Source organism: Ranitomeya variabilis, chromosome 6 (genome assembly GCF_051348905.1).
Source record: "Ranitomeya variabilis isolate aRanVar5 chromosome 6, aRanVar5.hap1, whole genome shotgun sequence".
Taxonomy (NCBI): Eukaryota; Metazoa; Chordata; class Amphibia; order Anura; family Dendrobatidae; genus Ranitomeya; species Ranitomeya variabilis.
The window spans coordinates 272,824,865-272,839,837 of NC_135237.1; the positions used below are offsets into that span (position 1 = coordinate 272,824,865).

The 14,973-nt window shown below is 41.0% G+C and overlaps 1 protein-coding gene across 9 annotated transcripts in view; it reads left to right on the forward strand.

Annotated features, from left to right (window-relative positions):
- LOC143782314 (uncharacterized) overlaps nucleotides 1–14,973 on the forward strand; it is a 231,213-nt gene that overhangs the window by 197,638 nt on the left and 18,602 nt on the right. For 4 of the 9 annotated variants that reach the window (XM_077269647.1, XM_077269649.1, XM_077269648.1 and 1 more), the window contains one exon: nucleotides 2,341–3,075. The exons of 2 other annotated variants lie outside the window; for them this stretch is intronic. In XM_077269647.1, coding sequence (XP_077125762.1) covers nucleotides 2,341–3,075 — 735 coding nt within the window. The remainder of the gene's footprint in view (nucleotides 1–2,340; nucleotides 3,076–14,973) is intronic. 3 more of the 9 variants (XM_077269653.1, XM_077269651.1, XM_077269650.1) reach the window with 2 other exon arrangements.

Consider the following 14,973-nt stretch of genomic DNA (forward strand, 5'->3'; position numbering starts at 1 on the left):
ACTCGAGTATAAGCCGAGGTGGGTGTTTTCAGTACATAAAAAGTGCTGAAGCACTCTGCTGTATATACGGTGTGTATATATATGTATGTGTGTGCGTTAAAGTAAAACTGTGCTCCCTCCCTTCTGAGCCCTGCCATGCGCCCAAACAGTGGCTTTTCCCCACATATGGGGTATCTGCATACGGAGGAGAAATTGCCCAACAAATTTTGTGGTCCATTTTCCCCTGATACCTTTGTGAAAATAAAAAAAAAAATTGGTTCAAAAGTAAATTTTTTGTGAAAAAAGCAAAATGTTTTTTTTTCTTCCACGTTGTTTTACTTGTGAAGCACCTGAAGGGTTAATAAACCTCTTGAATGTGGTTTTGTGCACCTTGAGGGGAGCAGATTTAGAATGGTGTCACTTTTGGGTATTTTCTGTTATATTGACCCCCCCCTCCAACTCATTCCAAATGTGAGGTGGCCGCTAAAAAAAATGGTTTTGTAAATTTTGTTTAAAAAATGAGAAATCACTGGTCGACTTTTAACCCTTATAACGTCCAAACAAAAAACAATGTTGCTTATGTAAAGCAGACATGTGGGAAATGTTATTTATTAACTATTTTGTGTGACACCACTACAAAAATTGTTTGAAAATTGCCAAATTTTCAAACTTTTTGCCAAATTTCCTTTCTTTCTTTTTTTTTTTTTTTTGCATAAATAAACGCAAGTCATATAGAAGACATTTTACCACTAACATGAAGTACAATATGTCACGAAAAAAGTCTCCGAATCAGTGGGATACTTTTGAAGGATTCCGGAGTTAAAACCTCAAAGTGACAGTGGTCAGAATTGTAAAAATTGGCCTGGTCATTAAGTTCAAAATTGACTCTCACTAAGGGGTTAACTGAAAACTACAAATAAAGATTAGACAACCACAAGACAGATTTCATCATCCCAAGGTATCATTTAATCAGTATAACAGCACTGACCTGACACTGTCTGTAGGTTACTGGGCACAATCCTGCTGACAGGTTCACTTTACCAAAAAAGCCCAGGAAGCTGCCTGGTCTGCAAGAGCAACATGTAAACAAACTGGGTGCAGGAGCAAAAAGTAGAAACCAAATACAAAATGTACAGGACTTTTGTATATCCTTATACAGTAGAGATTAGCTTTTTTTTTGGGGGGGGGGGGGGGAAATGGACTTTGACGTCTGACAGCTTCTTTAAGCCAGATTACATAACAAATTCACTTCAAATGATGTCTATCTCTGTGGATAATCTTCACACACACACACACACACACACACACACACACACACACACACACACACACACACACACACACACACAGTGCTAAAAATTATTTTTTTATTTTTTTTCCTCTGCACATTCAACTTTAAAGTGGTCTGTAAAATGACAGATAAAGGTTAAAGTGTCGCCAATTAGACCATCAGTTAGGTCACTGACCCATTCTCAGTTAACTCATTATGCCACCAGCAATTGTGCAATACAGAAGATGTAGAAAGCAAATAGTGCAATATTGTCAAAGAAACCCAATTACAAAACTATTTTTTAGCCCAAAAGACATTAAGTAAGAAAGTCACCAAAAGGTGGACAACCCCTTAATTTAAGAAGCCTTATCACATTTTTTTGCGTTAACTTAAAATATGCCTAAGCTTTTGCATATGCCAAATGATTTCAGGGACGAGACAAATTAAACTATCACAAATACTGTTACCATAAGTAGAAACATACTTGTTCTAATTTTTAGTTGCATTCTTCATTTTAGCTGCCAAAACATTTGCATTAGACCCATGTTTATAGAGGATTTGTTACAGAAGAAAAAATATGTATCTTCTTCATTGCTAGTTAAAGGCCAAAACAAAAGATGCAGTCATTTTAAAATAGTCTGCTGTGAAGATTTTTAAGGGTAGGTTGCCCTTAATTAACAGTATACCAGAAGACCCTTTAAAGTGTCAAATCCAATTAGTTGGGGTAGTAAGAAATTTACGCAAAATTATGTGATTGATGCAAATGTTAGCAGTGAACAAATGCATTTTATTGCAGGCTTATATTTGTGAGTAGCTTATTGTGAGATGAAGATTTGTAGCACCTATACAGATTTCTATACTTTCTAACTTCACCCTCCTTTTCTATTCTTACTGCTTTAAATGGTTGTGTGTGTTTCTACTTAGGTTTTCATGCAATGAAAACTAGGATCAGAAATTACTACTGTTTTAGTTAACATTCCGTTAAAGAATACAGTTAGTATTTAAGACTAAGCAAGCACCAAGACAAAAATGCTATAAACAAAGCCATTATAAAAATGTTAAAATTGTTTAATGTATCCAATATGTTGTAGACGTGGCAAAATGGGAGTCGCTTTTTGCAAATCATCGACCTGAATCGAGTCGTTCCGCATTCTCCTGTGGTTCAAAACCAACACCATTAAATGAAGCAGAAGTACCTCTGCCAGTTGAAATAAACAAGACTACAAGGAGAGATTCTGTAGATGACTTGTCTACATTCAAATTATTCTCTCAAGAAGAATCAAGTTCAGATACTGTTTCATCTCTACGAAGTCCAAGTTTCAAATCTGGCATCATGGGCAATGTATTTAAAGACAAAGGTCCTCCTCAAAAGCGCAAACAATTTGGGGACAAAGATCAAGAATTGCTTTGTACGTCAAATACAATTTTTTATGAAACTAGAGATGTAAAAGTGGAGCATGCTGAACCAGAACAACATGATGATAAATTTAAACAAATTTCCAATCAGAATTCAGAAGCGGAAACCAATTGTAACCAGTTATTTGGTGTAATTGTAAATGTGGCTCAAGCACCCAAATCTAGTCACATTCTTGATGCAAGCTCTGAATATTCTGATTTTGAAGCATGTAGAAGTATACTCTTGGAAACTAAAACCGATAGCCAAGATCCAGATTCCAATGACATGGGTATTACTTCGTCAACAGGCACATTGCATGCATCTGGGAGACAACTTAGCCCAGAGGTACTTCAGCTTTTCAAAGGAAAAGACACTAACCACATTGTCCGTATGCTGGAGAAACTGTCCCCATTTTACCCAGCTCTTCAAGGTAAGCTTTTTTTCATGTGATACGAGATAATTGCATATGGTACACATGGTAGGTATGTTTTAGTGCATTGTGTGTATTATGCGATAAAAGTATTTCATTAACCCCTTAACGACCGCTGATATGCCTTTTAACGGCGGTAATTAAGGGTACTTAAACCACAGCGCCGTTAATTAACGGCGCTGTGGAAAAAGTGTACAGCGCCCTCCAGAGTTAGATTTTCTCTGGGTTCTTGGTTGCCGGGGGTAGCCGAGACCCCAGAGAACATGATTCGGGTCTGTCTTTACCGACCCCCTGGGTTGCGATCGCCGGTAATTAACTGTTTACAGGCAACCACGATTTGCCATTTAATTTCTGTCCTCCAATGTGAACGCACATCAGAGGACAGAGAAATGGGGTCCCCGATTCCCCCCTTACTTACCAGTGTCCCTGGGTCCTCCTGCATCCCCTCACTGCCGCTGGCGTCTTCCTCTGGTAAGAAAATGGCGGGCGAATACGCAGTGCACCCACCGATATCTACCGGCTAGCACCCAGCAACAAAAGGAAGTTTTTTCCTATCACAGTGATCAAAATAAAAAAAAATAGTAAATAAACCCCCTTTACCCTTAGCTAGGAAAAAAAAAAAAATTTGAAAAAATGGAAATAAATACAATTAGGGTTACAGTTGGGCCAAAGTGAGTTGGGCTAAAGTTAGGGTTACAGTTGGGATTAGGGTTACAGTTGGGATTAGGGTTGGGATTAGGGTTAGGTTTGGGGTTAGGAGTGTATTGGAATTGGGTTTGTGGTTAGGGGTGTGTTGGGCTTAGGGTTTTGATTAGGGTTATGGTTGGGGTTAGGGTTGTGATTAGGATTATGGATCGGGTTGGGATTAGGGTAAAGGGTGGCTTAGGGTTGGAGTTCGAATTGGGGGGGGGTTTTCCACTGTTTAGGTACAGCAGGCGGTCTCCAAACGCGACATGGCTCCACTATTGATTCCAGCCAATTTTGCATTCAAAAAGTCAAATGGTGCTTCCTCCCTTCTGATCTCTGCCGTGCTCCCAAACAGTAGTTTACCCCCACATATCGGGCATCAGCGTACTCAAATTGGACAATAACTTTTGGGGGTCCAGTTTCTCCTGTTACCCTTGGGAAAATAAAAAAAAATTGGCTAAAAAATCATTTTTGTGGGGGAAAAAATGATGATTTTATTTTCTGCTTCAAACTTCTGTGAAGCATTTGGTCATTCAAAATGCTCACCACACATCTAGATAAGCTCCTTGAGGGGATCTAGTTTCCAAAATGGGGTCACTTGTGGGGGGTTTCTAATGTTTAGGCACATCAGGGACTCTGCAAGCGCAACATGATGCCCGCAGACCATTCCGTCAAAGTCTGCATTCCAAAACGGCACTCCTTCCTTTCTGAGCTCTGCCATGCGCCCAAACAGTAGCCCCCCCCCAAATATGGGGTAACGGTGTACTCAAGATAAATTGCACAACAAATTTTGAGGTCCAATTTCTCCTGTTATCCTTGTGAAAGTAAACATTTGGGGGTGAAAAGATCATTTTTGTGTAAAAAATATCATTTTTTATTTTCACGGTTCTACGTTATAAACTTCTGTGAAGCGCTTGGGGGTTCATAGTGCTCACCACACATCTAGATAAGTACCTTGGGGGTCTTTTTTCCAAAATGGGGTGACTTGGGGGTTTCTACTGTTTAGGTACATCAGGAGCTCTGCAAATGCAACATGACACCCGCAGACCATTCCATCAAAGTCTGCATTTTAAAACGTCACTACTTCCCTTCCGAACCTCGATGTGTGCAAAACAGTGGTACACCCCCCCCCCCCATATGGGGTATCCGAGTACTCGGGACAATCTGGACAATAAATTGCTCTTGTGAAAATAAAAAATTGCGGGCAAAAAAATCATTTTTGGGGAAAATTTTTTTATTTTCACGGCTATGTTATAAACTTCTGTGAAGCACTTGGGGTTCAAAGTGTTCACCACACATCTAGACAAGTTCCTTATGGGGTCTGATTTCCAAAATGGTGTCACTTATGGGGGTTTCCACGGTTTAGGCACATCAGGGTCTCTCCAAACGAGACATGGTGTCCAATATCAATTCCAGCCAATTCTGCATTGAAAAAAATCAAACGGCGCTCGTTCCCTTCCAAGCTCTGCCGTGTGCCCAAACAGTGGTTTACCCCCACATATGGGGTGTTGGCGTACTCAGGAGAAATTGCACAACAAATTTTGTGGTTCATTTTCTCTTTTTACACTTGTGAAAATTAAAAAAAATGGTTCTGAAGTAAAATGTTTGAAAAAAAAAAGTAGAGTACCTGTGAAGCACGTAAAGGGTTAATAATTAGTGATGGGCGAATATACTCATTACTCGAGATTTCCCGAGCACGCTCGGGTGTCCTCCGAGTATTTTTTAGTGCTTCGAAATTTAGTTTTTCTTTCTTGAATGATTTACATCTGTTAGAAAGCATAAGTACATGTGGGGATTCCCTATCAACCAGGCAACCCCCCACATGTACATATGCTGGCTAATAGATGTAAAACATTCAGCTGCGGCAATAAAAACTAAATTTCCGAGCACTAAAAATACTCGGAGGACCCCCAAGCATGCTCGAGTAACGAGTATATTCGCTCATCACTATTAATAATCTTCTTGAATGTGGTTTTGAGGGTGTAGTTTTTAGAATGGTGTTACTTTTGGGTATTTTCTGTCATGTAGGCCCCTCAAAGTGACTTTAACCCCTTCACCCCCAAGGGTGGTTTGCACGTTAATGACCAGGCCAATTTTTACAATTCTGACCACTGTCCCTTTATGAGGTTATAACTCTGGAACGCTTCAACGGATCTTGGCGATTCTGACATTTTCTCGTGACATATTGTACTTCATGATAGTGGTAAAATTTCTTCGATATAACTTGCGTTTATTTGTTAAAAAAACGGATATTTGGCGAAAATTTTGAAAATTTCGCAATTTTCCAAATTTGAATTTTTATGCCCTTAAATCACAGACATATGTGACGCAAAATACTTAATAAGTAACATTTTCCACATGTCTACTTTACATCAGCACAATTTTGGAACCAAATTTTTTTTTGTTAGGGAGTTATAAGGGTTAAAAGTTGACCAGAAATTTCTCATTTTTACAACACCATTTTTTTTTAGGCACCACATCTCATTTGAAGTCATTTTGAGGGGTCTATATGACAGAAAATACCCAAGTGTGACACCATTCTAAAAACTGCACCCCTCAAGGTGCTCAAAACCACATTCAAGAAATTTATTAACCCTTCAGGTGTTTCACAGGAATTTTTGGAATGTTTAAATAAAAATGAACATTTAACTTTTTTTCACACAAAATTTAATTCAGCTCCAATTTGTTTTATTTTACCAAGGGTAACAGGAGAAAATGGACCCCAAAAGTTGTTATACAATTTGTCCTGAGTACGCTGATACCCCATATGTGGGGGTAAACCACTGTTTGGGCGCATGGCAGAGCTCGGAAGGAAAGGAGCGCCATTTGACTTTTCAATGCAAAATTGACTGGAATTGACATGGGACGCCATGTTGCGTTTGGAGAGCCCCTGATGTGCCTAAACATTGAAACCCCCCACAAGTGACACCATTTTGGAAAGTAGACCCCCTAAGGAACTTATCTAGATGTGTGGTGAGCACTTTGACCCAACAAGTGCTTCACAGAAGTTTATAATGCAGAGCCGTAAAAATAAAAAATCATATTTTTTCACAAAAATGATCTTTTCGCCCCCATTTTTTTATTTTCCCAAGGGTAAGAGAAGAAATTAGACCACAAAAGTTGTTGTGCAATTTGTCCTGAGTACGACGATACCCCATATGTGGGTGTAAACCATTGTTTGGGCGCAGGGCAGAGCTTGGAAGGGAAGGAGCGCCATTTGACTTTTCAATGCAAAATTGACTGGAATTAAGATGGGACGCCATGTTGCGTTTGGAGAGCCCCTGATGTGCCTAAACATTAAAAACCCCCACAAGTGACACCATTTTGGAAAGTAGACCCCCTAAGGAACTTATCTAGATGTGTTTTGAGAGCTTTGAACCCCCAAGTGTTTCACTACAGTTTATAACGCAGAGCCGTGAAAATAAAAATTCCTCTTTTTTTTCACAGAAATGATTTTTTAGCCCCCAGCTTTGTATTTTTACAAGGGTAACATAATAAATTGGACCCCAAAAGTTGTTGTCCAGTTTGTCCTGAGTACGCTGATACCCCATATGTGGGGGGGAACCACTGTTTGGGCGCACGGAAGAGCTCTGAAGGGAAGGAGCGCCATTTGGAATGCAGACTTAAATGGATTGGTCTGCAGGCGTCACGTTGTCCCCACAAGTGACCCCAAATTGGAAACTAGACCTCCCAAGGAACTTATCTAGATGTGTTGAGAGCTTTGAACCCCCAAGTGTTTCACTACAGTTTACAACGCAGAGCCGTGAAAATAAAAAATCCTTTTTTTCCCACAAAACTTATTTTTTAGCCCCCAGTTTTGTATTTTCCCAAGGGTAACAGGAGAAATTGGACCCCAAAAGATGTTGTCCAATTTGTCCTGAGTACGCCGATACCCCATATGTTGGGGTAAACCCCTGTTTGGGTACACGGGAGAGCTCTGAAGGGAAGGAGCACTGTTTTACTTTTTCAACGCAGAATTGTCTGGAATTGAGATCGGATGCCATGTCCCGTTTGGAGAGCCCCTGATGTGCCTAAACAGTGGAAACCCCCCAATTATAACTGAAACCCTAATCCAAACACACCCCTTACCCTAATCCCAGCGGTAACCCTAACCACACCCCTAACCCTGACACACCCCTAATCCCAACCCTATTCCCAACTGTAAATGTAATCCTAACCCTAACTTTAGCCCCAACCCTAACTGTAGCCTTAACCCTAGCCCTAACCCTAGCAATAACCCTAGCAGTAACCCTTGCAGTAACCCTAGCAATAACCCTAGCCCTAACCCTAGCAATAACCCTAACCCTAACCCTAATGGGAAAATGGAAATAAATACATTTTTTATTTTTTTTTTTTTTTTTCCCTAACTAAGGGGGTGATGAAGGGGGGTTTGATTTACTTTTATAGCGGGTTATTTAGCGGATTTTTATGATTGGCAGCCGTCACACACTGAAAGACGCTTTTTATTGCAAAAAATATTTTTTGCGTTACCACATTTTGAGAGCTACAATTTTTCCATATTTGAGTCCACAGAGTCATGTGAGGTCTTGTTTTTTGCGGGACGAGTTGACGTTTTTATTGGTAACATTTTCGGGCACATGACATTTTTTGATCGCTTTTTATTCCGATTTTTGTGAGGCAGAATGATCAAAAACCAGCTATTCATGAATTTCTTTTGGGGTAGGCGTTTATACCGTTCCGCGTTTGGTAAAATTGATAAAGCAGGTCAGTACGATTACAGCGATACCTCATTTATATCATTTTTTTATGTTTTGGCGCTTTTATACGATAAAAGCTATTTTATAGAAAAAATTATTTTGGTATCGCTTTATTCTCAGGACTATAACTTTTTCATTTTTTTGCTGATGATGCTGTATGGTGGCTCGTTTTTTGCGGGACAAGATGACGTTTTCAGCGGTATTATGATTATTTATATTCGTCTTTTTGATCGCATGTTATTCCACTTTTTGTTCGGCGGTATGGTAATAAAGCGTTGTTTTTTGCCTCGTTTTTTTTTTTTTTTTTTTCTCACGGTGTTTACTGAAGGGGTTAACTAGTGGGGCAGTTTTATAGGTTGGGTCGTTACGGACGCGGCGATACTAAATATGTGTACTTTTATTGGGTTTTTTTTTATTTAGATAAAGAAATGTATTTATGGGAATAATATATATATTTTTTTTCTTTATTTAGGAATTTATTTTTTATTTATTTTTTTACACATGTGGAAAAATTTTTTTTTTTTACTTTGTCCCAGGGGGAGGACATTACAGATCAGTGATCTGACAGTGTGCACAGCACTGTCAGATCTGCGATCTGCTGTGCAGGGCTGAAGGCTTACCAGCGCCTGCTCTGAGCAGGCACTCGGTAAGCCACCTCCCTCCCTGCAGGACCCGGATGCCGCGGCCATCTTGGATCCGGGACCTGCGGCGAGGAGGGAGGTAGGAGACCCTCGGAGCAACGCGATCACATCACGTTGCTCCGGGGGTCTCAGGGATGCCCGCAGGGAGCCCCCTCCCTGCGCGATGCTTTCCTATACCGCCGGCACACCGCGATCATGTTTGATCGCGGTGTGCCGGGGGTTAATGTGCCGGGGGCGGTCCGTGACCGCTCCTGGCACATAGTGCCGGATGTCAGCTGCGATATGCAGCTGACACCCGGCCGCGATCGGATGCGCTCCCCCCGTGAGCGCGGCCGATCGCGTATGACGTACTATCCCGTCGGTGGTCATACGGGCCCACCCCACCTCGACGGGATAGTACGTCAGATGTCAGAAAGGGGTTAAATGTGAGATGGTCCCTAAAGAAAAAAATTGTTTTGTCAATTTTGTTGTAAAAATGAGAAATCGATGGTCTACTTTTAACCCTTATATGGTAACTTCCTAACAAAACAAAATTATCAAATTGTGCTGATGTAAAGTAGACAAGTGGGAAATGTTATTTATTAACTATTTTGTTACATTTCTCAATGATTTAAGGGCATAAAAATTCAAAGTTTGAAAATTGCAAAATTTTAAAAATTTTCACCATATTTCCGTTTTTTTCATAAATAATCGCAAGTAATATCGAAGAAATGTTACCACTAACATGAAGTACAATATGTCTCAAAAAACAGTCGTAGAATCAGCAGGATCCATTAAAGCGTTCCAGAGTTATAACCTCATAAAGTGACAGTGGTCAGAATTGTAAAAATTGGCCTGGTCATTAAGTACCAAATTGGCTCTGTCACGAAGGGGTTAATTGGCTTTAATGAAATTTGTTTATTTCTGTTTTTCATGTGTAGCTTACAATACACTGCAAGCTGTTCCATTTCTCTTCAGTCCCACTCTGCACATCCTTTTGTCATGTCATCCTCAAGTTCTGATGGAGAAATACCTCCATCTAGGCTTACATTTGATTTGATCAGTGCCGTAACTATAAACTTCGGGGCCCCGGGGAAAAACTTCATAGTCCCCTCAACATTTCAATCACTAGAGGTTGTGCGGAACATGGTGAAGCCTGCTACGCATTGTTGTATACAACACACAGGCTTCACCACGTTCCGCAAGACCATTAATAGATTTTGTTTGATGCAAGTTTTAGACGTTAAATATTCAGTGAATATGTTTGGAAAATTAATAAGGTGAATAATTCCAAATATTGCACAATTTTTAAATAACTACTGTATGTTTATTAAATATTAAGTAGCTTTAAACAGTATATATTTAAACTTTGTTCACTTAAACATAACATTACTTAAACATTACCAATTTGTTCAGTTTTGAACAGCTACTAAAACATTTGTTTCCTAACTTTCAGAGAAGCGAATTGATCCAAGCGATCATTCAACTGAGAATGATCAAGCTCAACAGATCAACTTGTCCAAGTTGATCTGTTGAGCTCGATCATTCTCAGTTGAAAGTAAAGCTAAGCTGCTGAGTCGTTCTTGAGCCATAGTACTTCTCAAGTATTTTTTTAGGAGTTTAAGCTTAGAGAAGGATCGTTCAGCCTTACACAGTCACAGGCAGGGCTGTATTTAGAGTTTCTGCTGCCCTAGGCACTTTTAGTGCTGCCTCCCCCTTTCGTGAGTATGACACTATCGGCAGTGACTTTGGCAAGAATCGCTGATGTGAAAGTCGCCTTTTGCAGCAGATCCGGCAGTTTTTCTGCATGTGCCGCGTAACGGATCACTTACCGCAACACTGCGTTCGACCTCATTCATTCCCTATGGGATTTGCGGCACTTGCAATGATCTGGCAAATGCAGTACCATACCTCCCAAGTTTTGAAGAAGGGAAGGAGGTATAAAGTTTGCGGTGTGCGTAGTGCTTCGCGGCAAATTTTAGGCCACACCTCTGACCACACCCATTTCACAACTAGTCACACCCATATCCACATCCCAACCACAGCCATTTAGCACTTCTGATCACACTGTTTTATATACAATAATTATAAACAAAAAAAGATATGGCCACACAGTGCTCCATACTGTATAATGGTCACACATAATGCTCCATAGTGTATAATGGCCACACATGATGCTCCATAATGTATAATGGCCACACAGTGCTCCATACTGTATAATGGCCACACAGTGCTCCATACTGTATAATGGCTACATATAGTGCTCCATACTGTATAACGGCCACACAGTTCTCCATACTGTATAATGATCCCACATGATGCTCAATACTGTATAATGACCACACATGATGCTCCATACTGTATAATGGCCATTGGCCACACATGATGCTCCATACTGTATAACGGCCACACATGATGCTCAATATTGTATAATGGCCTCACAGTTCTCCATACTGTATAATGATCCCACATGATGCTCAATACTGTATAATGACCCCCCTCTTGTATGCATGGCTCATATCCCCCCCCCCCCCCCTCCTCCTGTATGCATGGCTCATATTCCACCCCTGTATGCATGGCTCATACATGCATATCGGTCGGGAGGTGACCCGGGACTTAAAAAAAAAAAAAAAAAAAAAAAACCTTGTTCAGGTGCCGCCCCCTGCATTGTCCCTGCCCTAGGCACGTGCCCTCAAGTGCCTAGTGGCAAATACGGCCCTGGTCACAGCAACAGTCAAATACATGATGCACGCTGTGCAAACGTCTGGATAGCTTGATGAAAGTGAAGAATGCTCGACTATTAGGAAATCAGCAAATTCCTTAACACTTTTCATTTTTTCCAGTTGCTTTTGAAACAAATTTTTACTGAACATAACTGTGAATGAAAAGGCTGGAGTTACATCACCTGCAAACTTGTTAACAAAATCAAGTGTTATTTTGTGAATACCTCTTTCACTTGCACTGGCCAAAAAATCAGGTTGTATTACTTCATAAGGGCTCATTTCCACATGCGAGAAACACGTCCGTATCTCGCATGTGGAAACCAAGCTGTGGCGCCGGCACTTAGGAGCGGAGCTGTGCAGCTCCATGTGTTCCTATGCGGCCGCACGCTCCGCTCTGGAGTGCCGGCGCCACAGCTTGGTTTCCACATGCGAGATACGGACGTGTGCCTCGCATGTGGAAATGAGCCCTAAGAGTCAAGAACAGCTTTCATCCCTTCAAAGCGGCGATGAAGTTGAGTACAAAGTGTGTTTACCATTGGATAGAACACAGTAACTGGGAAACAAGTTGTTGGGTCTGCTAATCTCTCGTCCTCACACAACTCATCAAAGTGTTTCTTCACTTTCTTTACTCTGTTCTGGTGAAATTCATTTTTTATTCCCCATCGACAACACACATCTGATGCTTCAGAAACAAGTGCTTCGAACCTTTCACGCATTTGTTATCTTTACCCCTTAATGACCACCAATACGTCTATTAACTGACCTGAGATATCAAAGAATAGATTCCCCATACAGGTGACAATCCAGCTGCTGTCGGCTGTACACTATAGCTGACAACTTGCTGCATCAGCCACGATCAGTGTTTGCGCCGTCCAAATCTGTTTAACCCCTTAGATGCTGCTGTCAATAGTGACTACATCATCCCATTTGGCACCCTCAGATCATGATTGTGTGGCCCTAACGTTTGCCATGGCAATTCACAACCAAATAGTGGCCTTAGAGTCTGACGACTGTAGTAATCTGTTCAGAAGTTAGCAGCATTTAGGTGGTAAAAATACACATTTTCATTTCTGTCATACAACTTTGGATTAATTCTTGTAAAGCACCTGAAGGGTTAATAAACTACCTGACAGCAGTTCTCGATATGTCAGGGGGTGCTGTTTTTAAAATGGTATCACATTTGGGGGTTTCCCAATATATGGGACCCCTAAAGTCACTTCAAACATGGATAAGTCCCTAAAAAAATAAATTTTGTACATTTCCTTGAAAAAATGAAAAACTACTGCTACATTTTTAAACCTCCTAAAATTCTAACAAAATAAAATAACATTTTACAAATGGTGCTGATGTAAAGCCGACATGTTGGAAATGTTATTTATTAATGGTTTGCTGTGGTATGACCATCTGGATTAAAGGGATAATCTTTCAAATTTTGAAAATTGCTAATTTTTTAACATTTTTCTAAAATTTTTGATATTTTTTATAAATAAACACAAAACATAATGACCTAAATTTACCATTATCGTAAAGTATAATGTGTCACGAAAAAACAATCTCAAAATCACTGGGATTTGTTGAAGCGTTGCAGAGATATTACCACATAAATTGACAGCGGTCAGATTTAAAAAATTTGGCTCCGTCACTAAGGGGTTAACAATGCATTACCCAATAACTCATATGCAGACAAGAGGCCCATGGTTTCAGATTGTAAGGATTTCGATACGAGGTGGAGAGTCTCTAAGACTTCACACTGCACAACCAAAAGTAATACAAAATCAAAACTTTCAAGTTTGTTCTTTAGCTGCTGTGCTTCAGTTCTTTCCTTGCTTTTTTAGGAAGTCACAATTATGCAAGTAAAGGTACCTTCACACTAAACGATATCGCTAGCGATCCGTGACGTTGCAGCATCCTGGCTAGCGATATCGTTGAGTTTGACAGGCAGCAGCGATCAGGATCCTGCTGTGATATCGCTGGTCGCTGCTGAAAGTTCAGAACTTTATTTGGTCGTCAGATCGCAGTGTATCGTTGTGTTTGACAGCAAAAGCAACGATGCCAGCGATGTTTTACAATGGTAACCAGGGTAAATATCGGGTTACTAAGCGCGGGGCCGCGCTTAGTAACCCTATGTTTACCCTGGTTACCATCGTAAAAGTAAAAAAAACAAACAGTACATACTCACCTTCTGATGTCTGTCACACGTCCCTCGCCGTCCGCTTCCTGCACTGACTGAGCGCCGGCCATAAAGTAAAAGTACAGCACAGCGGTGACGTCACCGCTCTGCTGTTAGGGCCGGCACTCAGTCAGTGCAGGGAAGCGGACGCCGGAGGACGCGAATGTGAGTATGTACTGTTGGTTTTTTTTACACTTTACACTGGTAACCAGGGTAAACATCGGGTTACTAAGCGCGGCCTTGCGCTTAGCAACCCGATGTTTACCCTGGTTACCCGGGGACCTCGGCATCGTTGGTCGCTGGAGAGCGGTCTGTGTGACAGCTCTCCAGCGACCACACAGCGACGCTGCAGCGATCGGCATCGTTGTCTGTATCGCTGCAGCGTCGCTTAGTATGAAGGTACCTTAAGACTTTTCATCACGTCACAAAACCTGTTTCAATCAAATGATACACATACATACCTTTCTTATCATTCCCTGTCGAGTGGTTTTCAACATCCAGCCATGCTGCTAAGGTCTTCAAACTTTTTTCAGCCTCCAAGTTTCTTCTTTTCGCAATCTGTCTTTTTTTTAATTTCCACTTGGCTGGTGCCCAATTCGTTTTATAATAAACTGTTTTACACACACAATCAGACTGTCTAGTACCATGTTTTCCGGCGAATAAGGCTAATTTTTAACCCCAGAAAATTTTCTCAGAAGTCAGGAGTCGTCTTATACGCCAGGTCACGTTCAGGGCGCCACCTACTGGCAAAGAGACAGTGCGACTGCGCTGCCCAGGATATGTGCACTGTGTCCAGACATCAAATACTACAACCCCCGACCACAGGTACAGCAGTCACTATTGCTCCCTCCCGGTTGTGAGGAGAGTGGGGGTTGTACACAGCTCTGATTATTGAAAACAACAAGAGGCAGATGCTTGAGAAGATAGATACTGCATGACCCAGAGCCAGGAGGAATGTGTGATTATGGAGACTTCCCGCT